Raw genomic sequence first — 24,773 nt, forward strand, 5'->3', positions numbered from 1 at the left:
TGGTTCCCCTGCAGCTTTCCATCCGTGCTGGGTTACGAGTTGGTGATCTCTTTGGAAACTCACCCGGCAGAAGGCAATGGCAAACCACTGCTGTAAATTGCCCCGTACGTGGTTCCCCACTATGTCAGAGAGGTGTGGAGGGAAATCGTCCGCTAACCGGAGAAACTCTGGATGCGATGTACCTTTCCTTTCCTTATTACTTGCTTCCTTCATATACATGAGGAGTAAAAATCTTTACGTTACATCTCCATTCAAATGTGCATTGTGCAATTATAGTAATTTATAATAAATATTATGTACAACAGGATAGTCAATATAATGTAGAAATATAGATGCGTCAGCATTTTATTAATCAGTCTGATGGCCTGGTGGAAGAAGCTGTCCCAGAGCCTGTTAGACCTGGCTTTTATGCTGTGGTACTGTTTCCCAGATGGCAGCAGCTGGAACATTTCAACTCCTCAGACCCCCAGTGCATGTGGCATGGCATACAGGTCATTACAGGCTTCAAACCTCCAAGTACTGTGCCCCCTTCCAGATCTGCTTCCCTCTCTGATGAGCTCAATTACTTCTACACTCGCTTTGGCTGAGAGAACAAGGAGGTCACCCTCAAAGCGAATCTCCCACCTGGTGAACTGCCTCTCTCACACTCCACCTCCGATGTTTGTGCCACCCTGAGCAGGGTGAATGTACGGAAGGCAGCTGGTCTGGATGGAATACCTGGCTGTGTGCTCAGAGTCTGTGCAGGGCAGTTGGCTGGCATCTTCATGGACATTTTTAATCTGTCCCTGGCACAGGCAGCTGTCCCCACGAGCTTCAAGATCACCACCATTGTGTCAGTGCCGAAGCATTCCACTACCACGAGCCTGAATGACTTCCGTCCAATTGCACTCACCCCCATCATTGCAAAGTGCTTTGAGAGACTGGTTCTATCACATCTGAAATCCTGTCTGCCCTCTACCCTGGACCCCCATCAATGAGCCTATCGCACCAACAAGTCAACAGAGGATGCCATCTCCACAGCATTTCACTCTGCTCTGACCCACCTGGACAGCCCCAACTCTTACGTCAGAATGCTGTTCATTGACTTTAGTTCAGCATTCAATACTGTGATCCCCTCCAAGCTGATGACCAAACTTCGCCAGCTTGGTATCAGTGTATTCCTCTGCAATTGGACCTTGGACTTTCTGACTAACAGACCCCAATCAGTTGTTAGACAACCTCTCCTCCTCCACTCTCACCCTGAACACCGGCGTGCCTCAAGGCTGTATGCTGAGCCCTCTTCTGTACTCCCTTTTCACCTATGACTGCATTCCTGTACATGGTTCTAACTCCATAATCAAGTTTGCAGACCACACCATGGTGTTGGCCTGATCAGAGGGGATGATGAGACGGCCTACAGGGATGAGGTCCAGCACCTGGCCACATGGTGTGCCGACAACACCCTGGCCCTTAACACCCAGAAGACCAAGGAGATCATTGTGGACTTCAGGCATGCCAGGAGTCACACTCACGTCCCCATCTACATCAACAGAACTGCAGTGGAACGTGTATCAAGCTCCAAATTCCTTGGTGTCCACATTTCCGAGGATCTCACCTGGTCCCTGAACTCCTCCATCCTGATCAAAAAGGCGCAACAGTGCCTTTATTTCCTGCGGAGCATCAAGAAAGCTCACCTCCGTCCCAGGATACTGACGGACTTTTAACACTGTACCATTGAGAGCATACTCACCAACTGCATCTCAGTGTGGTATGGCAAATGTCCCGTATCGGACCGCAAAGCACTCCAGCATATGGTGAAAACTGCCCAGCAGATTATCGGCACTCAATTGCCCACCATTGAGAACACCTACCATAAACGCTGCCTGGGCAGGGCAAAAAGTATTACCAGGGATGCATCTCACCCTAACCATGGACTTTTTACTCTCCTCCCATCCGGTAGGCGCTACAGGAGCCTCCACTCCCGCACTAGTGGGCACAGGAAGAACTTCTTCCCTGAGGCTGTGACACTGCTGAAGCTCTCATCACAGCGCTGAGCAGTATTGCATCCGTATTGTACTGTCTCAGTACCTTTACATTTGTGTGCTGTAACTTTTTTATTCGCAGTTATTTTGTAAATAACAATATTCTTTGCATTTCTGGTCAGATGCTAAATGCATTTCATTAGCTTTGTATCTGTACTCGGCACAATGACAATAAAGTTGAATCTAATCTAAACAGTTTGTGGTTGGGGTGACTCAGGTCTCCAATGATCCTTCAGGCCTTTTTTTTAAAATTATAAACACACCCGTCTTTGTAAATGTCCTGAATAGTGGGAAGTTCACATCTATAGATGTGCTGGGCTGTCCGTACCACTCTCTGCAGAGCCCTCTCATTGAGGGAGGTACAGTTCCCATACCAGGCAGTGATGCAGCCAGTCAGGATGCTCTCAGTTGTGTCCCTATAGAAAGTTTTTAGAATTTGTGGGGCCATACAAAACTTCTTCAATCATCTGAGGTACAAAGGGCACTGTTGTGCTTTTTTCACCACACAGCCAATATGTACAGACCACGTGAGATCCTCAGTGATGTTTATGCCGAGGAACTTAAAGCTGTTCACCCTCTCAACCCCAGACCCATTGATGTCAATAGGGGTTAACCTGTCTCCATTCCTCCTGTAGTCCACAAACAGCTCCTTTTTTTTTGCGACATTGAGGAAGAGTTTGTTTTCTTGACACCGCTGTGTCAGGGTGATGACTTCCTCTCTGTAAGCTGGCTCATTATTATTTGAGATTGGCCCAGTGTAGCGTTGTCAGCAAACTTAATTAGCAGATTGGAGCTGTGGGTGGCCACACAGTCATGGGTATACAAAGAGTAAAGGAGGGGGTTTAGGACACAGCCCTGAGGGGCACCTGTGTTGAGGGTCAGAGGGGCAGAGGTGAGGAAGTCCACTCTTACAACCTGCCAGTGATCTGACAGGAAATCCAGAACCCAGCTACACAAGGTAGGGTAAAGGCTGAAATCTCTGAGCTTCTTGTTGAGCCTGGAAGAATTATGGCGTTGAGTGCTGAACTGTTGTCCAAGAATCAGCATTCTCACATAAGCATCCCTCTTCTCCAGATGTGTAAGGACTGTCTGTAGAGCTATGGCTATTGCGTCATCTGTCAAGTGGTTGTGCCGCTAGGCGAACTGTAGGGAGTCCAGTGTGGGTGCTAGCATGCTGCAGACGTAGTCCTTGACCTGCCTCTCAAAAGCATTTGCTTATTAATGAGGTGAGTGCGACAGGACACTAGTCGTTCAGACATGCTACCTTGGTCTTTTTGGATACAGGGACAATGGTGGATGTTTTGAAGCAGGAGGCCACTCTACACTGGGCAAGGGAGACAAGTAGGATCATGATATTGAAATTAATGATCAGCAAGACTGGAGTCATCTTGAAATGATGAATCGCAGAGTTATATATGTTGACATCTGTGCACTTTGATGATAAATTGACATTGAATTTTGAATGACCCAATAGCCTCATCCAGTTCACATTTTTTTATTTTTCTCTGGGACTACCGGTTTTGGAATTGCGAAAACAAAATGGAGCCTAAAAGAGTAGATATAATTAAACTTACATAAAGAAATCTAGAACAAGAAAAATAAATTCAGGAAATCTATTTATCAACTTTACCTATACAAATTATGACTATGTAGGAATGATACACCTTCTGGCAGAGGCCACAAGGTTCTTTTAACAGGCAACTGTTTTCTGTCCATTTATCATAGTGATCAGATTTAACTCGTATCGAGTAGTGCCATGGTAGCAAGCAGTTTTCACGATGCAATTACTGCTTGGGCATCAGAGATTAGAGTTCAATTCCGATGTCATCTGTGTGGAGGTTACACATCCACCCCACAGAATGTGTGGATTTTTTCCAAGTGGTCCAGTTTCCTCCCACACTTGAAAGACTTACTGGTTAATTGGTCATTGTAAATTGTCCTGTGATTAGGTCAAGTTAAATCAGGCATTGCTGTGTGCCACAGTTCAAAGAGCCAAAAGGGCCTAACTGGCACTCTATCTCAATAATAATAATAATGATGATGATGATGAAATTTTCAACTGGGGGTCCTTACCACAAACCAGCTCTTTTGGATAAGTAAATACAGAACAAACACACCAGTTAAAAGTGGTGATTACACTAATATCTTCAATTTAAACAGGCCTCATACAAGAGTTGAAACTAGGCAACTTTAGTACAGAAGGTGAATCATTATAAACTACCAGTAGATGGCAGCAAATTATTTGGTAACTTGTAGCACTGGGTGCACTTTAGTAAAATGCAGGGCTTGAGGAATGAAAACATATTACTAAATCATGAATAGTCATACAGTCATCAATACATTCTTCCTAGTGAAACAAATTTATTCCAAACTGTGTTCAATTAAAACAATTTAATTCATTAGTTTCTGTCTGCTATCCACTCTCTATGAAATCAGAAGGCATTGAGTAGATACAGCTAATACTGCAGACAAATACCTCGGAATCATGACACTGCCCGTGCCACTCCAAAGGCTTTTTGAGGAAGGACAACAATTAAAAATAACGTTGCACTGAGCACTGAGGGGCTGGGTCCTATAAGACATAGGAGAAGTACACCATTTAGCCCATCAACTCTGCTCTACCATTCCATCGTGGCTGATCCATTATCCCTTTCAACCCCATTCTCTTGCCTTCTCCCTGTAACCTTTGACACCTTTACTAATCAAGAACCAATCAAGTTCCACTTTAAACACAATGACATGGCCTCCACAGCCGCCTGTGGCAATGACTTCCACAGACCACTATCTTCTGGCTAAAAAAAAGTTTTCTCATCTCTGTTCTAAATGGACATCCCTCTGTTTTGAGACTGGACCCTTGGTCCTAGACTCATCCATTATAGGAAACACCCTCTCCACATCTACACAATCTAGGCCAATTGAACACTTCCTGGAAGTATAGTTTAAGGAGGAAATATGAATGGCTTTGATACGTTGTAACTAGAACAATTATATTATGATATTTTTTAAAATGTATGGAAGACACACTTTTATTTTGAAATAAATGCTGCTGGCCAGCACAGTCCAAGCTCCAGGACTATGTGCTAACAGGTGTGCTGAAGCTCTGTGCTACTGCAAAGAGTTTGTGGGGCAGGACCACGGGATACAGCAGGGTTGAATCCTTTCTCAAATGCCTTATAGGTATTCGTTTAAAAAGGAAACATAAATGGCATTGGTGCTTAGTAAGATCATGGCTTTGATGGCACAATGAAGGTATTGATTTGATGGCAAAATTAATGCAAGACATATATTGATTAGTGAATTACCTGCATATACATTTTTTTGGGAAAAAGGTACACTTTTACAATAAGATGATGTGGAAAGATCTTGTCTACCTCAAGCTGGAATAAAAGATCAAAAGACTCATCTGCAAAGCAAAACAGTCACGTCCTGGATGATAATTATCCTTAGGCACCGTCACAAAGAACTTAAATGTTAATGTGGCAATAATCAGTTAGGAATTATTTCTTTCTTTCTAGAGAGTACAATGCATGGCTTATTTGTCGCAATTCTTTCAAGCTGCTTCTCAATCCCTACCAATGCTATGAATTGCACACTGTATATTTAATGAAATTCACAAAAGTTACCATTCGTATTATTACTAACACCTGCAAAATTTCAATTGCATTAACAAAAGTAAACAAAAAGTTTGGTTAATTAACAGGCCTTTAATGGATAGAAAACTTGTTTCATTTTGTCCAGTAAAAAAGGCCACAGGTACCAGAATGTCACTAAACAACACTAAATGCAGCCATTTTTTGCAACGGTGTTAAAGACAGAGAGTATGTTGTTCCAGTCACCATGAAGATCTAATATCAAACTTGATTTGCCAAAAACAGTGGTTTGTATGAATAGCATGAACAGGGACATCTAGCGTTTATCAGGCAAAATTTTATAACAATTTCCAAGGTATCTGCACAATATACTTGTCAAAAGAAAAAGACACATTACATAATCAGATAGTCATGAGTTGAAATACAACTAAACTTCAGTATAAAAACATGAAATGCAAACATATTTGTTCCAGCAAATTTTTACATATTCCTTATGAACAATTCACTGCAAAAATTGAATTTATTTTCTGCTACATCCAATGAATTCTCCTAAAGATTTTAGCTTCAGATAAAAATATCAAAAGTTTACTGAGAAAAGTCACTACAGGATTCTCATTCTAATCACAAAACTTTGGAGCTGCATGGATGCATTGCATGATATACTTGGTATATCAGTAGGATATACTTTATTCTACACTTGCCCTGGGCTAGAACCTAAATTTAACTTCAATGGAGAAGACTCCAAGTTCTTTGACATAATCTTTCTCAAGAGTATTCTGAAGATGTTACACTTTGCTACTGTTTTGCCATTAATAACCTGATAAATAAAAGGGCATTTCAGATTGTTTTCCAAGGAATCAACTTTAAGCTGACATATCTTATGGTCATATGGTCTTATGACAACATACAGAATAATCAATCAAAATTAATTGACCAAGCTTACTAATTTTTTGACATAACTGAACAAGTGGCAATTTAAAAATGCCTTCAATACCTCATCCTAGAGCACACTTGTGTATGTGCAGCAAAAATATATCTTATCCCATTGGGCAAAGATGGAAGTGGACTTCCACAGGGGCTGTTGCCTTGCCTATTGCTATATACCATTGGTTTGGATGATCAGAAAACCAGTTTCAAATTTGCTGTGAGTTTAATTAACGCCTTTCAGAATAGATATGCAAATATACAAGTGAATTCCAATAGTAAGTATGTGTAAAGTAGTTCAACTTGGCACACGTTGAAGAAAGAGGACACATAGATTAGCCACAAAACTGTCAGAAAATTACCATCGAGACAAAAAAACCCCACATAACCCTTTCAATGAATTACCACTGTAAGTCCTTTACCATCAACATGCCAGTGATTACCAAAAATCAAAACCTCAATTGGACTAGCTACACTAATACAGCAGCCAAAGTACAGGTCAGTGGCTAAGTATCCTGTAGTTCGCAGCTCACCTTTAAATAAATTGAAAGCTTTGTCCACCATTTGCAGGAATCACATCAGTGGTGTGATGTTAAACTGAACAGAATAGGTGCATCTCCAACAACTCTTAAATTGAAGGGATGCCAATTAAGCCCATCATCCTCATCTTCCCAAGGCAGCTCTCATACCCTTTTCTATACTTTCCTTAGTTTCTTCTCAATTGCACTTCATCATTTTCAGTATCCTTTCTGGCTTCCTCTCAGCGTCTAACAAATATTTCTTTTTTTTTGCCTAATCCTACCTTCTTACTGCTTGTTCAAAATGCTAGAGACATTTCATTGTGTTGATGTAGAGAAGATATTTTCACTTGTGGAAGAAATCAAAATGTGGGCTTTAAATCTATAAATACGCTAGATTGTACAGATGCTGGAAATCCAAAGCAACAAACACAAAATGCTGGACGAACTCAGCATGGAGAATATGAAGTGTTACTCCTCCAATCTGAGAGTGGTTTCATCTTGTGAGTAGAGGAGGCCATGGATCATTGTGTCACGGTGGGAATGGGGATTAGAATTAAAATAGTTGGCCACCAAGAAATCCTATATTTCGCAGATGGAGTCAAGGTTCATGACAAAGCAGTTCTCCCAATTTATATCAGGTCTCACCAATGCAAAGTATTGCCTCACCTGGAAGCACTGTTTGGGGCCCCGAATGGAGGTGAAGAGGAAGTGAATTGACAGGTGTAATACTTATTTCACTTGCAGGGATAGTACCAGAAGGAAAATTAATGGGGAGGAACAAATGGACAAGAGAATCAAGGACAGAACGATCATGCAGAAAGTGGAGAATGAGGCAAAGTAAAGATACCATGAAGATGCAGAGAGGCGGAAGTTGCAGAGAATGATGTGCTGGATGCAGAGGCCAGGACAAGAGGACCATGAGGATCACTGGGGGCTCTCTTCCACCCAGAGATATTCATCAGAAGCACTGCATATGCAGGGCCCTTAGCATAACCTATGATGATCATTAATAATAAATATAAGAAACACAGGAAAAACTCCTTATCAGATAAGAATGGGAATCCTGCAACATTAAAAACAGGGATGCATTTAAAGCAGATTGGAAAACTGCAAAAGAGAAAGGAAAAAGCTGAATGCTCCACTTATGTTTTGTAATCTCTAACTTACCAAACTGTGATAGAGCATAAATTGAATGCTGGTTTTGTTAGGAAATGTGGGCCACCAAGATCTGTCAGGCTGGCTTGATTGCTTTAACAAGTCAGTGAGTAATTCCTTAGAGTCTATGTTTAACAGTGCAGTGTGATATCTCTTCTGCTGTAGCTGGAAAATGCAAGGGGGTGGGTGACTGAATGATACCACATGCATAAAAGGTCATTCGCTTTGCCGACAAGGATAGAAAAACAGTACCTTTTAAATGTGCGCTGGTTCATGAAATACAGAAAATTAACACAGCAAGCAAGGGCTGGACATGGTCTTTAGATCAAGGAGTACAGCAGGAAGAAGTGACTTAAGGAAGCCTCTGTAGGCAAGGTACATGCCTGTCATTCCACTCAAGTTATAAACCACTCCATCTCACTGAAGCAAATACCATCTCAGGATTTAACAAAGCACTGTTAACACTCTGCATTCCTATACTGCACTAGATTCCAATTGCCTCGCACACTGAATATCACATCCTGATGCACACTATACTCAAAATCTAAGACTCTTAATTTGTAGCAATTTCAGATCAAGTTTTCTGAACTTGTTGTATGCCAATGTTCCACTTCAGTTTCCCATTGATTTAATTAGCTATCAGCAGCTAACCATTCTACTACTAATCTCTAGTTTTAGGTCCATCTTTTCCCACTAGCACGCTCATTTCTTCCCCACAGTCTGCTCACTACCACATTCAAATCATCAAGTAACTGTGTTTTCCTTGCTCCAAAGTGAACCCATAAAGATGGCAGAAAAATGATGGCGATGAAGGGTGGGGTCCTTTCAAAAACATATTTTAAAAAATTAGCCTGTGGAGGACTCGCATCAAACTAAAATCACATACAAAGTTCACTAACGGTTTTGAAACTAAATCCCAGAACAGACAAATTTATAACCCTCTCCAGGTAAAAGGGCATCAGATAATACTCAAGAGTTCTGCCAATGTTTTCCACTTGAAGGCAGAACAACAGCCATGTCTGAACTCTATAAAGTGCAAACAAACTGTTGAGTATAGGAATACCTTATCTGTTTGCTTAATGTCCCAAATAACAGAAAAAACTCGAAAAAGTTATAATGCAGATTTATCTGTACCCATCTCCGAACAAAGTAGTCAGAGGATCTATTCTTATAAATATACACATTTTCTTTTGCACAAAAACATACAGCTTATGCAGATAATCTTACACAATAGGTACTCAACACCCAACAGGATGTAACTGAACACCCTGCACCAATCTGGTCTGAGCCCATGATTTACAGTAATGAATCTAAACTTAGTACTAATTCCTGTTTATAGTGCACCCCTAGTTGAAACATGATCCTGCAACTGGATTACTCATTCCCTCCTTTAGAGTTTAGCAGCAGGATAATACACTGGAATAGGACTCTTAATGTTGGGATAAAATAAACATGTTTCAGGCACAGGGTACATTATAGTGAATACAAAATATACCCTACCATCAGGTTAACTATATTAAACTTCACCAAGAACAAACCCAGAGCTCAGCTATGACACACACAGGACTTCTTCTATCTCCAGCAGTATAATTATTCTAATACATTGTCATTAAGTTTCTATGTAGAGGTTCAAAATGGTTGACAATAAACAAAAATGAAACTTAAATATTGTTGGAGCTCTTTCAAGATGATACACTGAACATTCATATAACTTCTGGTGTTCAAAACCAAGCTGCATAGGTAACATGGATCTATGGCGATTCCCTATAACCTTTGGCAAGAACAGGAAATATCCCAAAATAATTAGAAAGCCACGTTCCATTTGATTTTGAAGAAATACATTCTAATTTAGCCTAGTTTGTCAAATAATTTAAAAAATATCAAAGACAGTGGCAAGCAAATAAATTTGCTGGGGAGAAATGGAGCAGGAGGAAAGGATTTATGCAATTGTGCATAAAATTGGCTCAAGGAATGGAATGGAGCACTTGGATGACATGGGCTTGAATGGAACCAATGGCCTGGTTGAAGCAGGAATGGATCAGATCAGTTTCCTACTATTGGACAGCAGCTACGTTCAGTATCTAAATAAAGAATGGAGTACAGATTTTGGAAGCAAGATGATAATTGAAAGCTGATGAGCACCAACAATATTTCAAAGGTTTGCATTACTATTAAATCCTATGCATTGGTTGATCAGCTGTGTTGGTTAACAGGATTTCTGTACCATGAAGTATGCTCGCTGTGTTTAGCTACTCAGAATTTGCTGTTAAAAAGGTGCATTCAGATAAATATTACAAACACTTTTAGCACTTACAGGATAAAAAGATTGGTAGTGGGAAAAGGTGGGGGAAGGAAATGGTAAGGAGAAGATAAATTAACAAACAATTTGTAATTAAAAAAGATACAGCAGCATCACTGGTGAAATAGCATGGCTACGACTAAGAAAGTCACTGGTCCTTGAGACAGTAATATCTTCTTAAGCATTCAAATTATTCAATTCTTTTAGAGCTTATTGCTTTAATATGCACCCATAATTACCATAGCAATGTATTCATCCAATACCCTGGTCCACAAATATAAAAATCTCTTTCCCTGACTCTTGCTCACCCACATCTTCCAGTATCTTTATTGTACTCACTCTGATCCAGCAGCCATATCAGAGTATGAAGTATCTGGTGTAGTAACTCCAAGTGGAATTACTATGCTCATGACGTCCAACACCAAGTCGTGTTTATCACGGGGTCCGAAGCAAAATGCCTGACCACACCGAGGCCGAACAGCCGCAGTGTCGTGTGCAGATCATGGACATGAGGGAAACTGTAAAATAAAGGAAGATCGATAAATTGAACAGTTTAGACAGATAAAATTCTCATTCATCATACTCTGGGAACATTAGTATTAACATTGTGAAGCAAAACAGTAATGCTTCAAGACAAAATAAAATCAATGGCATTTTACCACCACACACTTCAATACTCATATCTAATATGTTATCTAAGTGACGCAAAAGACTTCAGATGCTGGAATCTAGAGCAAAAAGAAACACACTGATGGAGGACCTCAGCAGGTCAAGCAGCACCTGTGGAAGGTCAGATATGAAACATTGCCTATCCTTTTGCCTTCACAGATGCTGCTTGACTAGCCGAATTTCTCTATCAGTTTGTGATTTATGTTTTCAGTGTTACGGCAAGTAAATATTTTAGAAGGCACCTGAGACTCTTGTACCCAGTTGCTAAAAGATGCCCTTGAAAATCCTGACTTATGTGAAGGACCATTAATAGATTTAAGAACAGCTTGTCCAGTTTTCTTTCACTGACAACACCACAGAAAGTCTGCGCTATGTTGCAAGGCATACAATCAAAGCATGTGAAAGAAAGGGAATGATGATTAGTTACAGTACTCTTTGCTGGTAGAGGTGGGGGCGGGTCATTGTTTTGCTGCTGCTTATGTGTGGGTGGGGAGAGCCGGGAGGTGGACATTTGGGGTTCTAACATTTAAAAGTCATCCATTCTTTGGAGCTATCCTGTTTTCGTGGATGTTTACGAAGAAAAAGAATTTCAGGATGTATATTGTATTCATTTCCCTGACATTAAATGCACCTTTGAAACCTTTGAACAATGTGTTATACTGTACATATTGTTAGAAGTCAAATGTTTATAATACATTCATATACCGTTAAGTATATTATCAATTCACACATTTCTCTTTTAATCACATTATATAATGCTAACCTGGCAAAAAAAGACCTTCACTGACCTCTTTTTCAGAATATTTTTGTAAAATATCTTAAGTTTATCTTAATGGTTGCTTTGGTCAATGATTTTTTTTTGTTAACTAATGTACTTACTCCTAGAATACTTGGCTAATTCCTGGGTTTGTTTTATTATTGTTCTGAAAAGTGTCTGAAGCAATTATGGTGACAAAACACAGAGTAATCAATGACCATCTGAAGGAATATAAAGCTTTCCAATGTTTCTCTTGAAGACAAATTAATATATAGAAGTGTGCTCATAAATAAGGGTTGGTGGGCGAATATCACAAAAGCTTGATCAAAGTCTTAATAATTTTAAAGACAGAGTGGTGGAGAGCTTATATTTCAGTCAATTGAAGACGTGATCACAAAAAGAAATAGTCCAGAAATGAAGGGACACAGAACACAGCACTTAGTTGTATGGCTCAAAGCGGATAGAGATGGAGCATGGGACAACCCTGAAAGACTACCGATATACAAATTTGAACTAGGGGTTAGATATCCAAAGATAGACACATTCATTGGCTAGGAGCTCATGAAGGTCAAAAGGGGACAATTATACATGACTTAAGGCAAATCATGCTAAAGGCAGCAAAGGTTTTCTTATCTAGTGGACGGAAGATGTGCCTGATAGAACATTAGAATAATCATGGCTGCAGGTAACAAAGGTATGGTTGAGAGCTTCAAATTGCAGATGGGTTAAGATAGGATGGCAAAGTGTTTACGTAAAGTCAGTGGCCATTTTATTAACTACCTCCTGTGCCTAATAAAGTGGTCACTGAACGTAGTGACAGAGGACCACAAAGAAATGAGTCAGGAGAAATAATAACGGGGGACAAGGAGATGGCTGATAAACTGAGTGAGTATTTTGCATCATTCTACACAGAGGAAAACACTAGCAGTATGCCTGATGTTGTAGAGTGTGAAGGAAGAGAAGTGGATGCAGTTGCTATTACAAGACAGTAAGTGCTCAAAAAGCTAAAAGACCTAAAGGTATGTAAGTCACCCGGACCGGATGAACTGCAACCTAGAATTCTGAAAGAGGTAGTGTTAGAGATTGTGGTGGCTTTCAAAATGATCTTTCAAAAATCATTGGACTCCGGCATGGAGCCAGAGGGCTGGAAAATTGTACATGTCACTACACTCTCTAAGAAAAGAGGAAAGCAGTAGAAAGGATATTGTAGACCAGTTAGCCTGACCTCAGTGGTTGGGAGGATGTTAGAGTCAAGCATTAAGGATGAGATGATGGAATTCTTGGTGACATAGGATAAGATAGGACAAAATCAGCATGGTTTCCTGCAGGGAAAATCTTGTCTGACGAAGTTGAGACCATGGTATTACAGGAAAGTTCTAACAACATTAGATGATTGGCTGATTGGTAGGAGGCAGCGAGTGGGAATAAAAGGAACCTTTTCTGGTTGGCTGCCAGTGACTAGTGGTGTTCCACAGGGGTCGATGGTGGGTCAATTTCTTTTTATGGTGTATATAAATGATTTAGATGATGGAAGAGATGCTTTGTTGCCAAGTTTGCAGATGATATCAAGATTGGTGGAGGGGCAGGCAGTGTTGAGGAAACAGGTAGGATGAAGAAAGACTTAGACAGATTAGGAGAATGGACAAGAAAGTGGCACATGAAATTCAATGTTGGAAAATGCACAGTCATGCATTTGGTAGTAGAACTAAATGTGCCGACTATTTTCTAAACGGGGAGAAAATCCAAAAATCTGCGATGCAAAGGGACTTGGGAGTTCTTGTGCAGAACACCCTAAAGATTAACTTGTAGGTCAAGATGGTGGTGAGGAAGGCAAATGCCATGTTAGCATTCATTTCAAGGGGACTAGAATACAAGAGCAAGGATGTGATGCTGAGGCTTTATAAGGCACTGGTGAGGCCTCACCTTGAGTATTGTGAAGAATGTGGGGCCCTTCAGCTTGGAAAAGATGTGCTGGCATTGGAGAGGATGCAGAGGAGGTTCACAAGAATGATTCCAGGGATGAAAGGATTATCATACGGGGAACATTTGATGGCTCTGGGTCCGTACTCGCTGAAATTCAGAAAGATGAGGGTGAAATCCCGTTGGAACCTTTTGAATGTTAAAAGGCCAAGACAAAGTAAATGTGGAAAGGATACTTCCCATGGTGTGAGAGTCTAGGACAAGAGGGCACAGCCTCGGGACAGAGTGGCACCCTTTCAAAACAGAGATGCGGAGCAATATCTTCAGCCAAAGGGTGGTGAATTTGTGGAATTTTGTTGCCACATGCACCCAGGTCGTTGGGTGTATTTAAGGCAGAGATTGACAGGTTCCTAATTGGACATGGCATCAAAGGTTACAGTGAGAAGGCTGGTAACTGGGGTTGAGGAGGAGGAAAAAAGAAGGATCAGCCATGATTGAATGGCGAGGCAGACTCAATGGGCCAGATGGCCTAATTCTGCTTCTACGTCTTAATGTCTTATGTTTGTGGTCTTCTGCTTTTATAACCCATCCACTTCAAGGTTCAATGTGCTATGTGTCCAGAGATGCTCTCCTGCAAACCACTGTTGTAACATGGTTATCTGAGTTACTGTCGCTTTCCTATCAGCTTGTACTAGTCTGGCTATTCTCCTCTGACCTCTTTCATTAACAAGACATTTTGCCTACAGAACTGCTGCTTACTGGGTGTATTTTTTATTTTCTCCCACACCATTCTCCATAAACTCTAGCCACTGTAGATTATATTTCTTCCCCATTCTGATGTTTAGTCTGAACAACAATTGAACCGCTTGACCATGCCTGCATCATTTTGTGCGTTGTGTTGCTGCAATATGATTGGCTAATGAGATATTTGCATTAATGAAGTGTACAGCCGTACCTAATAAGTTGGCCCTGAGTGTAAGTGTAAGTCTCAACGACATGAAGGGCATAATTGGAAAGTGGTAATATTCTCTATACCACTTCAGAAAAGGCAGAGAGAAGCACGGAACTAGTAGCTGGTGAACCATCCTTACAGGGTAACTGGAAAAAATTTCTTTTCTAGAATGAGGTTCAAGCAAGCAGCTGGGGTACTGCTGAGGACAAATGAGGTGTTGATGAGACGACTATCAGTATACCTGATATTGATCTTGCCTTGAGGTTAATAAAAAAATATAAGAGTGTTAAGTTTTACTTTAGATGACATACTACTGGGTTATGGTCACTATTACAGTCTGCACCTGGATATGTTTTGCATTGAGTCACTGAGTTTCTAAATCTTTGGTTTATAGAAATAAAGTCAATTTGATTTCTAGTGTTATCACCTGGACTTTTCCAGGTCCACAAGCATCTTGGATGTTTTTTAAAGTAATAGAACAAATTATCGCCCTTGAAGATTATGGAATTGAAAAACCTAATGACTTAATCAGTGACATTTATGAGATGGAATAATACTAGAAGAGATTAAAAAAAAATCAGTATTTATCACTCTTCCTAAGAAACCTAGAGCAATGGAATATGAATTACATAGGACCACAAGTTTAATAAGTCATATCACCAAGATACTTCTAAGAATTTTGATGACAAGAGCTAAATGTAGGATACAAGCTGAAATAGGTAAAGAACAATCTGGTTTTGTGAAAGACAAAGGTACAAGAAACACAATATCGATGTTAAGGATACTATCAGAACGAGCTATTCAAGTGCAAAAAGATTTGTTTGTTTGCTTTATCGACTACACAAAAGCATTTGATAAAGTGAAGCACAGTAAGTTATTTGAAATATTACAGGAAACTTTAGATCTAGATTCGAAAGACCTCCGCCTAATCAGAAAACTGTACTGGGAACAAACTGCCATTGTAAGAACAAATGGAGAAGTGAGTCAGTTTACGAAAATCAAGCGAGGCGTTAGACAAGGGTGTGTCTTCTCTACTGATTTATTTAATGTGTACAGTGAAACAATATTACAAAAAATAAGAGACATCTTGGGAATCAAAGTTGGCGGTGAAAACATCAATAATTTCAGATATGCAGATGACACTGTGTTAATTGCAAGTACAGAGGAAGAACTACAAAACTTAATTGATATAGTTGTTGAAGAAAGTGCAAAAATAGGTCTATCAATCGCAAAAAGACAGGATGTATGGTGATATCCAAAAAGAAAGAGAATCCGATCTGCAGCCTGAAAATAAACTGGGAAGACATAAAACAAGTACAGAACTTTTGCTACTTAGGAAGCTGGGTGACATCAGATGGCAGGTGCAACATGGACTTCAAAAGAAGAATAGGGATGGCAAAAGACACCTTTACGAGAATGAAGAGTATACTGACCAATACTAAACTAGGCATGACAACCTGCCTTAGTACTGAAATGTTACGTTTATCCAGTTATGTTATATGGCTCAGAATGTTGGACAATATCTAGTAACATGAGGAAACGAATTGAAGCAGCAGAGATGTGGTTTTTGAGGAGGATGCAAAGAATATCATGGACGAAACGAATATCTAACGAGGATGTCATGAACAGAGCAAACACAAGAAGAGAAATAATGTATGAGATCATGAAAAGGCAGCGTAACTTCATCGGACATGTGATTAGGAAAGAGGAGTTAGAATGCATGGTAATTATGGGAAAGATTGAAGGGAAGAAAGCAAGAGGAAGACAAAGACAAATGATGATGGAGACAGCAGCCAAGGAACTGGAAATGAATACCAATGAATTGATCCACTTGACCCGAAACAGGAGCGTGTGGGCCATGGCAGTCAGAGCTCAAACTGGGCATGGCACCTGATGATGATGATGATGATGATAAGAATGTTTCAGGTTAAGGACTGGGCATTAACAGTGTTGTGTATTTAGTAAACTTGCTTATAACTAGGCAGTGAATTTGCTTATACTCAGTGCCTTTCAAATTGCAACATTCCAAAGAGCTTTACAATCAGTGAGTTACTTTGAAATAGTTTTTTTGTGTGGAGAAAATACATTGAGTGGGAGAGTTGACAAAAGTGAGATGGTGTTTATTTAGAAGTAGTGATATCATTCAAGTTAAAAAAAAATGTAAGGGATTGGCTATTGGTGGGTCATCAGGTGGCTGTAGACACCAATCTAGGATCCACATATTCTTGCAGAATGGATATGAGTAAGTGGTGCCTGTGGCTAGTGGCTGGTCTTTTGGTTGTTCAGTCTCTCGTTGCAGCTGTTGCTTATTCTCTGCAGCAGAGTGGAGGTCACTCTCATGTAGTGCAGCCCCCTCTTGAACAGATTTCCTCCATCTACTGTGTGTAAGGTCTTCCCAGTTTTTAGATGTGATGTTGAATTTCTTCAGGCTGATATTGATGTTATCCTTAAGGCATTTCCTTTGCCCACCAGGGCTCACTGGCCTTCCTTCAACTGGGAGTAAAGGATCTGTTTGGGGAGACTGCAAGCAGCTGACATGAACAGCATTTCCACCACAATAGAGCAACACAAACTCCAAACGATAAGATTATGTCATTCCAATGCCTAACTCACATCTCCTCAAACAGATCCTTCAGTTTTTAGAAAGCATGTTAATACAAAGCTGTAAAAAAAAATAGAATTTGAAATTTCACCAAGGCTTACAAGACAAGGTTCCGTGCAGACCATACGTTATGAAAACACAGCAAACTGAAGTTAAACTATATACTACATATTTCTGCCACAAGAGGAGATATAAACAGTTAAAACTATATTGAATGCAAATCTATGAAACGCTGAAGAGTTGCTGGTAAAGTCCTGGACCAACATATTCCGAAAAAATTGGTGTTGTGTTTTGACTTTGTGACCTTAGGTATTTTTGTTAGGTATTCAATTTATTCCCAATCTTGGAGTCAGATCACTAGAATCTGGGGCGGGGGGAAGCATGATCAGGTGGAGAAAGAAAATACGACATTAACTTCTCTCGTACATCAACAATAAAATGTTTTGACAACGCTGCAGTGATAGTTACCAGTGATCTTTCTCAGCTGGGAAGGTGGAAACGGATACAGCAGGATGTGCATAATTTTTGTGTCAGGTGAATTAGGATAGTAGTAGCAGAGCATATAGTTTCAATAAAATCAGGGAAATAACATCAAATATTCAAAGAGCAAAGATTTAGATCATAAATACACCAAGTATTTAAAGCACTATTCTATTTGATCAAAACATCATGTTTAATGACAAAATGGCTGCTTAACATTAAAAGACTTAAACTCTACAGATCATAAAATAATTTATATTACACGCAACAGGGAGCTAAAATGTAAAGTAAATGTAAAGCTCAAGGGCTTGAAAAATGCTTACATCTAACTGTTGGACTTATTTTGGATCTGATCCAGATCCACCATTTTGCCTTAGTTTAAAAATGATTTGGTCTGTAGACGACCATGTACCCGATGTCTTTGGTGACACAGTTAGGAACTAATTCAACCAACTTACCAGCACATCTGTCACTGTATCTGTCCTGGGGGAGGATGAAGACCAGCAAAAGCAGCCTAATTGAGAAAGGACATGAGCCTAATCATTTACAAACAGCAAAATAAAACAAATTTATCCTCTTCAGAAGGATTCACTCAAAATAATGTAGCTTTTCCCCAACTTCTATAATGCAAAGTGGCAATATATCAAGTATCAAGGTTTTGTTTAATTAGTGACAGGATTACTCAAAGACATAGAACGTTCCTGTTTCACTAATTTAGGCATTTTCCAATCAATGGGCAGATACAAGCAGCTGCTGCATTTATTTTACTGCGCTAGCAGTCACTGTCAGATTTGGGGAATACTAATTTTTATTTTTCTTCCTGTTGTAAATTAGTAAGCAGATTGATCAGGCTTCCCACCTACGTAGATGCACAGATGCATTCATTATCCAACTAGTGCTCAATTACCCAGAAAATTTAATTATGCACAGTTTTTCTACTTCAAATAAGAAAAATTAGTCTTTAGCATTGCTATTAGGATTAAAACAACTCACTGAATACAGCACCAAGGCAAAATTAAAGGCAGAAGTGAGGGGTACAAAACCCCACAAAGTACAAAAACATTGCTCCTCAAATACAAATAACACAAGATCTTTGAGAACATTGCTGACCTGTGACCTATTACTTATAAGGTACCTTTACGTCTTTTCCCCAGTTACAAATATATATCAAAGTCAAAACATTAAAAATCTACTATTAATTATATTTTTGAAGCATTCAAATTTTCTACCATCCTCTAGAAAACAATTATTTTTTTTACCTTCATTCCTGAAAGCTCAATTCTTAAGACTATTCATGCTGACCCTGGAATACACAGACAGTAAAATCAAATTCTCCATCAATCCTCCAAGTTCCCCTTTGAATAAAGAAAACTTCAAATAAATGATCCCTTAATCTAAATTCTTAATCATTCATTCTTAGTTTATGTAATCTTTCTTGCAATTATATTTGTAATTCAGGTAGAGCTGTTAAATTGATGAAGTACCCCTTCCAATTCTAATACATCCTTCCTATGATGTAATGAGTAGTCCCACCCAAAATGTGGTCTAACTCAGAATCAGAACCAGGTTTATTATCACCGGCATGTGACATGAAATTTGTTAACTTAGCAGCAGCAGCTCAATGTAATAATATCGAAGAGAAAAAATAAATAAAAATTTTAAAAATAAGTAAATCAATTATAGTGTACATATATTGAATAGATTAAAAACATGCAAAAACAGAAATACTATATATTAAAAAAGTGAGATACTGTCCAAGGGTTTAATGGCCATTTAGAAATTGGATGGCGGAGGGAAAGAAGCTGTTTCTGAATCACTAGAGTGTGAGCCTTCAGGCTACGCTACCTCCTACCTGATGGTAACAGTGAGAAGGGCATGCCTTGGGTGCTGGAGGTCCTTAATAATGGACACTGCCATTCTGAGACATTGCTCCTTGAAGATGTCCTGGGTACTTTGTAGGCCAGTACCCGAGATGGAGCAGACTAGATTTACAACCCTCTGCAGCTTCTTTCAGTCCTGTGCAGTAGCCTCCCCCATACCAGGTAGTGATGCAGCCTGTCAGAATGCTCTCAATGGTACATCTATAGAAGTTTTTGAGTGTACTTGTTGACATACCAAATATCTTCAAACTCCTAATGCAGTATAGTCGCTGCCTTGCCTTCTTTATAACTACATTGATATGTTGGGACCAGGCTAGATCCTCAGAGATCTTGACACCCAGAAACCTGAAACTGCTCACTCTCTCCACTTCTGATCCCTCTGAGGATTGTTATGTGTTCCTTCGTCTTACCCGTCCTGAAGTCCACAATCTGCTCCTTCGTCTTACTGACATTCAGTGCCAGGTTGTTGCTGTGGCACCACTCCACTAGTTGGCATATCTCATTCCTGTACGCCCTCTTGTCTCCATCTGAGATTCTACCAACAATGGTTGTATCATCAGCAAATATATAAATGGTATTTGGGCTATGCCTGGCCACACAGTCATGTGTATATAGAGAGTAGAGCAGTGGGCTAAGCACACACCCCTGAGGTGTGCCAGTGTTGATCATCATCAATTCGCACAGATTGCGATCTTCCGGTTAGGAATTCAAGGATCCAATTGCAGTGGGAGGTACAGAGGCCCAGGTTCTGCAACTTCTCAATCAGGATTGTGGGAATGATGGTATTAAATGCTGAGCTATAGTCGATGAACAGCATCCTGACGTAGGTGCTTGTGTTGTCCAGGTAGCCTAGAGCCATGCGAAGAGCCATCGAGATTGTGTCTACAGTTGACCTATTGTGGCGATAGGCAAATTGCAATGGGTCCAGGTCCTTGCTGAGGCAGGAGTTCAGTCTAGTCATGACCAACCTCTCAAAGCATTTCATCACTGTAGATGTGAGAGCTACCGGGCGAGAGTCACAAAGGCAGCCCACATTATTCCTCTTAGGCACTGGTATAACTGTAGCCTTTTTGAAGCAAGTGGGAACTTCTGCCCGTAGCAGTGAGAGGTTGAAAATGCCCTTTAATACTCCTACTAGTTGGTTGGCACAGATTTTCAGAGCCTTTACCAGGTACTCCATCGGGACCTTCTGACTTGCGAGGGTTCACTCTCTTTAAAGACAGCCTAACATCAGCCTCTGAGACAGAGATCACAGGGTCATCAGGTGCAGCAGGGATCTTCACAGCTTACTCACTCTTCCTTCAGTTAGTCCTGACGAAGGGTCTCGGCCTGAAACGTCGACTGCACCTCTTCCTACAGATGCTGCCTGGCCTGCTGCGTTCACCAGCAACTTTGATGTGTGTTTCTTCACAGCTGTAGTTGTGTTCTCCCTTTCAAAGTGGGCATAGAAGGTGTTGAGTTCATCTGATAGTGAAGTATTGCTGACATTCATGCTATTGGATTTCACTTTGTATGAAGTAACGTTTTGCAAACCCTGCCAGAGTTGCCATGCATCTGATATGGTCTCCAACCTCGTTCGCCCTTGAAAGAGTCCTCCGCAAATCATACCTGGTTTTCTGGTACAGGCCTGGGTCGCTAGACTTGAATGCCACAGATCTAGCCTTTAGCAGACAACGTACCTGCTAGTTCATCCACGGCTTTTGTTGGAAATGTATAGTAAGTCTTTGTAGGCACATACTCATCCACACAGGTTTTAATAAAGTCGGTAACAACTGCAGCATACTCATCCAGGTTTGAAGAGGAATCCCTGAATACAGTCCAATGCACCAATTCAAAGAAGTCCTGTAGGCGCTCCTGTGCTTCCATTGTCCAAAACTTCTTGGTCCTCACTACTGGTGCTGCAATCTTCGGTCTCTGCCTATACTCAGGGAGTAGAAGTACAACCAGGTGATCAAACTTCCTGAAGTGAGGGTGTGGAAAAGCACGGTAGGCATTCTTGATGGTGGTGTAGCAATGGTCCAGTGTGTTGTTTCCTCTAGTATTGCAAGTGATCTGTTGATGGTAATGGCTTAGTGATTTTTTTTCAGACTGGCCTGGTTAAAATCTCCCAAAACAATGGTGAAGGCATTAGGTGCACTGTTTCATGCATGTTGATCCCATTGCTCAGATCATCTAAAGCCTGATTGATATTGGCCTGATGTGGAATGTATACCGCTACCAAAATGACCCCAGAGAACTCCCATGGTAGGTAAAAAGGACGGCACTTAACTGCTAGGTATTCCAGGTCTGGTGAGCAGAATTGCGCGCCAAAAAGAGTTGATTGTGAGGCATACTCCATCTCTTCTGCTTTTGAGAGACTCTATTGATCTATCCCGAAAATGTACAGTAAATCTGTCGATCTGAATCGCTGCATCCGGTATAGAAGGGGATTAACCAGGATTCCGTGAAACATAGGACACACGCAGTCCTAATGTCCCTCTGATTCAGCAGCCTAGCTCTTTCATTTGTGCAGCACAGGATAGCCATTCTTTTAATCGGTCAGGCACAAGGCCAGTGATTCAACAGGTCTTATGTATGCAGATCCCAAATCACTTTTGACCATTAGTGCTTCTAGCTTTTCTTCGAAATGCTTCATGCTTTACACAAATCACATTAAATGAAAAATAAGTTTTCTCCTATCTTTCTCAAATTGGAAGGCACCTATTCCAAGTTTCAAATGTTAACTAAGAATGCCTAATTCCCAAGATATTTCTTAATGGTATAGATTCAAATACAACATAGCATTTTCAATAAGGAAAATCAGTAATACATATCTAATCAAACAGACGTAGGACTAATTGGAATGTACTTTCAAAGGACCAGCATGAGCTGAATGGCCACCTTCCATATTGTAAGTCTAAAACAATAGATTTTTGAAGTAAAAGCTACAAGTGTCAATTAACACTGAATCACAGCTTTCATCATTGTGAATCTGTCGATGCATGACAAAATACACAATTCCTTAAACAATTTCTTCTATCAGGAAAATTATCCAAATGGCCCAAACTGTAAGGTATGATGGATACATGAGTGTAGACACAATTGCCTTTCAGTCAGAAACTTTAAACATGCAATGCTTTGAAAAATTATTCGGTTCTCAACCCTTTGTTTACAGAAATACGAATTACAACCAGTGATTTTGATCAATTTAACTGGGATCATTTACTTGTGAATCACATGCTTATTTTTTTCCACAGAGCCCAAAAAACAGGGAAAATTTTAAAGCATGAAAGACTAAAATTCAAAACTGAAAAGTCAGCAGTTTAAAAGTCATCCCCCTTTGCTCAGCACTTAGTTGAACCACCTCTTGTAGCTATTAAAGCCAGTAGTCTTTTTGGTCAAGTCTCTATTAGCTTCACACAATGTGATGGAGCAAGATTTGCCCATTCCTCCTTATAAAATTGCTCAGGCTGTGTCAGGTTAGTTGGGGTACTGCGGTGGACAGCAATCTTGAGCTCATGCCCAAGATGTTCGATCAAGGTAAGGTCAGGATTCTGACTGGGCCACTCAAGGACTTCAATTTTCTTCATCCGAAACCACTTCATGGTTGCTCTGGCAGTGTGGACATGAGTGTAGACACAATCACCTTTGAGTCAGAAACTTTAAACATACAATGCTTTGAGGCAATGTCATTGTCCTGCTGAAAGGCAAACTTCCTCCCCAGTTTAAGCTTGCTGGCAGAGGCTCGCAGGTTTTTATCCAGGACATCACTATTTAGCAGCATTTGTCTTGCTGACCCAGATTTCCAGTCCCTGCTGCTGAAAAAATCCTCATAATATGATGCTCCCTCCATCATACTTTACAGTAGGGATGGCATTAACCGGCTAATGCACAGTTTTAGATTTACTCCACACATACCACTTAGTGTTGAGGCCAAAAAATTACACTTCTGTCTCATCCGACCACCAAACCTTCCTCCACATCTTTGCAGTATCCTCTAATTGACTCTTTGCACAGTCTTTACAGGCAAGGATATGCTTTTTTGCCAGGGCTTCTTCCTTGCCACTCTTCCATAAATACACTTTTGTGCAAGGCCTTGGAGATTATGGAGCAATGAACTTTTCTCCAGTTGTAGCCACTGAATTCTGCAGTTCACTCTGAGTGACTGTTGCCATCACAGTCGCCTCTCTTACAAGTGCCATTCTTCTCCAGCGACAAAGATTGGGGTGGGGGGGGGTGCACTGTGACTGTGGTTTTATATTTTTTCAAAACGGACTGCACTAACCTCCAAGGTGCTCAGTGCCCTTGAGATGATCTTGTACCCTGACCCAAATTGGTCCTTCTCTACTATAATTTCTCCGGCTACTCTTGAACGCACTTTTGTCTTCATTTTGGTTTGGTCTGTTGAAAATCTACCATACTGTTGGACCTTACAGAGAGTAGGGATATTTACAGTATTCTTATGAATTCATTGAAACAGGTGATTCTCCAATTTTCTACATTGACAAATTAGGCGAGGTAAGGTTAGGTAATATATTGTAAACACAAAATAATCTGCAGATGCTGGGGTCAAAGCAACACTCACAACACACTGGAGGAACTCAGCAGGTCGGGCAGCATCCGTGAAAAAGATCAGTCGACGTTTCGGGCCGGAACCCTTCGTCAGGACTGTAGAGGGAAGGGGCAGAGGCCCTATAAAGAAGGTGGGGGGAGGGTGGGAAGGAGAAGGCTGGTAGGTTCCAGGTGAAAAACCAGTAAGAGGGAAGATAAAGGGGTGGGGGAGGGGAAGCAGGGAGGTGATAGGCAGGAAAGGTGAAGAAGGAATAGGGGAAAACACAATGGGTAGTAGGAGGCGGCGGAACCATGAGGGAGGTGATAGGCAGCTGGGAGAGGGGGCAGAGTAACATAGGGATAGAGGAAGGGAGGGGGAGGGAATTACCGGAAGTTGAAGAATTCTATGTTCTTACCAAGGGGCTGGAGACTACCTAGACAGTATTGCTACTGAGGAAAGTTAACATAGAAAT

General features: G+C 40.6%; 1 protein-coding gene across 10 annotated transcripts in view; it reads right to left on the bottom strand.

Annotated features, from left to right (window-relative positions):
• setd5 (SET domain containing 5) overlaps positions 1-24,773 on the bottom strand; it is a 184,772-nt gene that overhangs the window by 115,955 nt on the left and 44,044 nt on the right. For 6 of the 10 annotated variants that reach the window (XM_072280863.1, XM_072280862.1, XM_072280861.1 and 3 more), the window contains exons 2-4: positions 19,150-19,193; positions 18,349-18,404; positions 10,850-11,028 (exon numbers count right to left, since the gene is read on the bottom strand). In XM_072280863.1, the coding sequence (XP_072136964.1) occupies positions 10,850-10,920 (71 nt within the window). In that variant the 5' untranslated portion in view covers positions 10,921-11,028; positions 18,349-18,404; positions 19,150-19,193. The remainder of the gene's footprint in view (positions 1-10,849; positions 11,029-18,348; positions 18,405-19,149; positions 19,194-24,773) is intronic. The other 4 variants (XM_072280857.1, XM_072280858.1, XM_072280859.1 and 1 more) reach the window with 2 other exon arrangements.

Source organism: Mobula birostris, chromosome 16, assembly GCF_030028105.1.
Source record: "Mobula birostris isolate sMobBir1 chromosome 16, sMobBir1.hap1, whole genome shotgun sequence".
Taxonomy (NCBI): Eukaryota; Metazoa; Chordata; class Chondrichthyes; order Myliobatiformes; family Myliobatidae; genus Mobula; species Mobula birostris.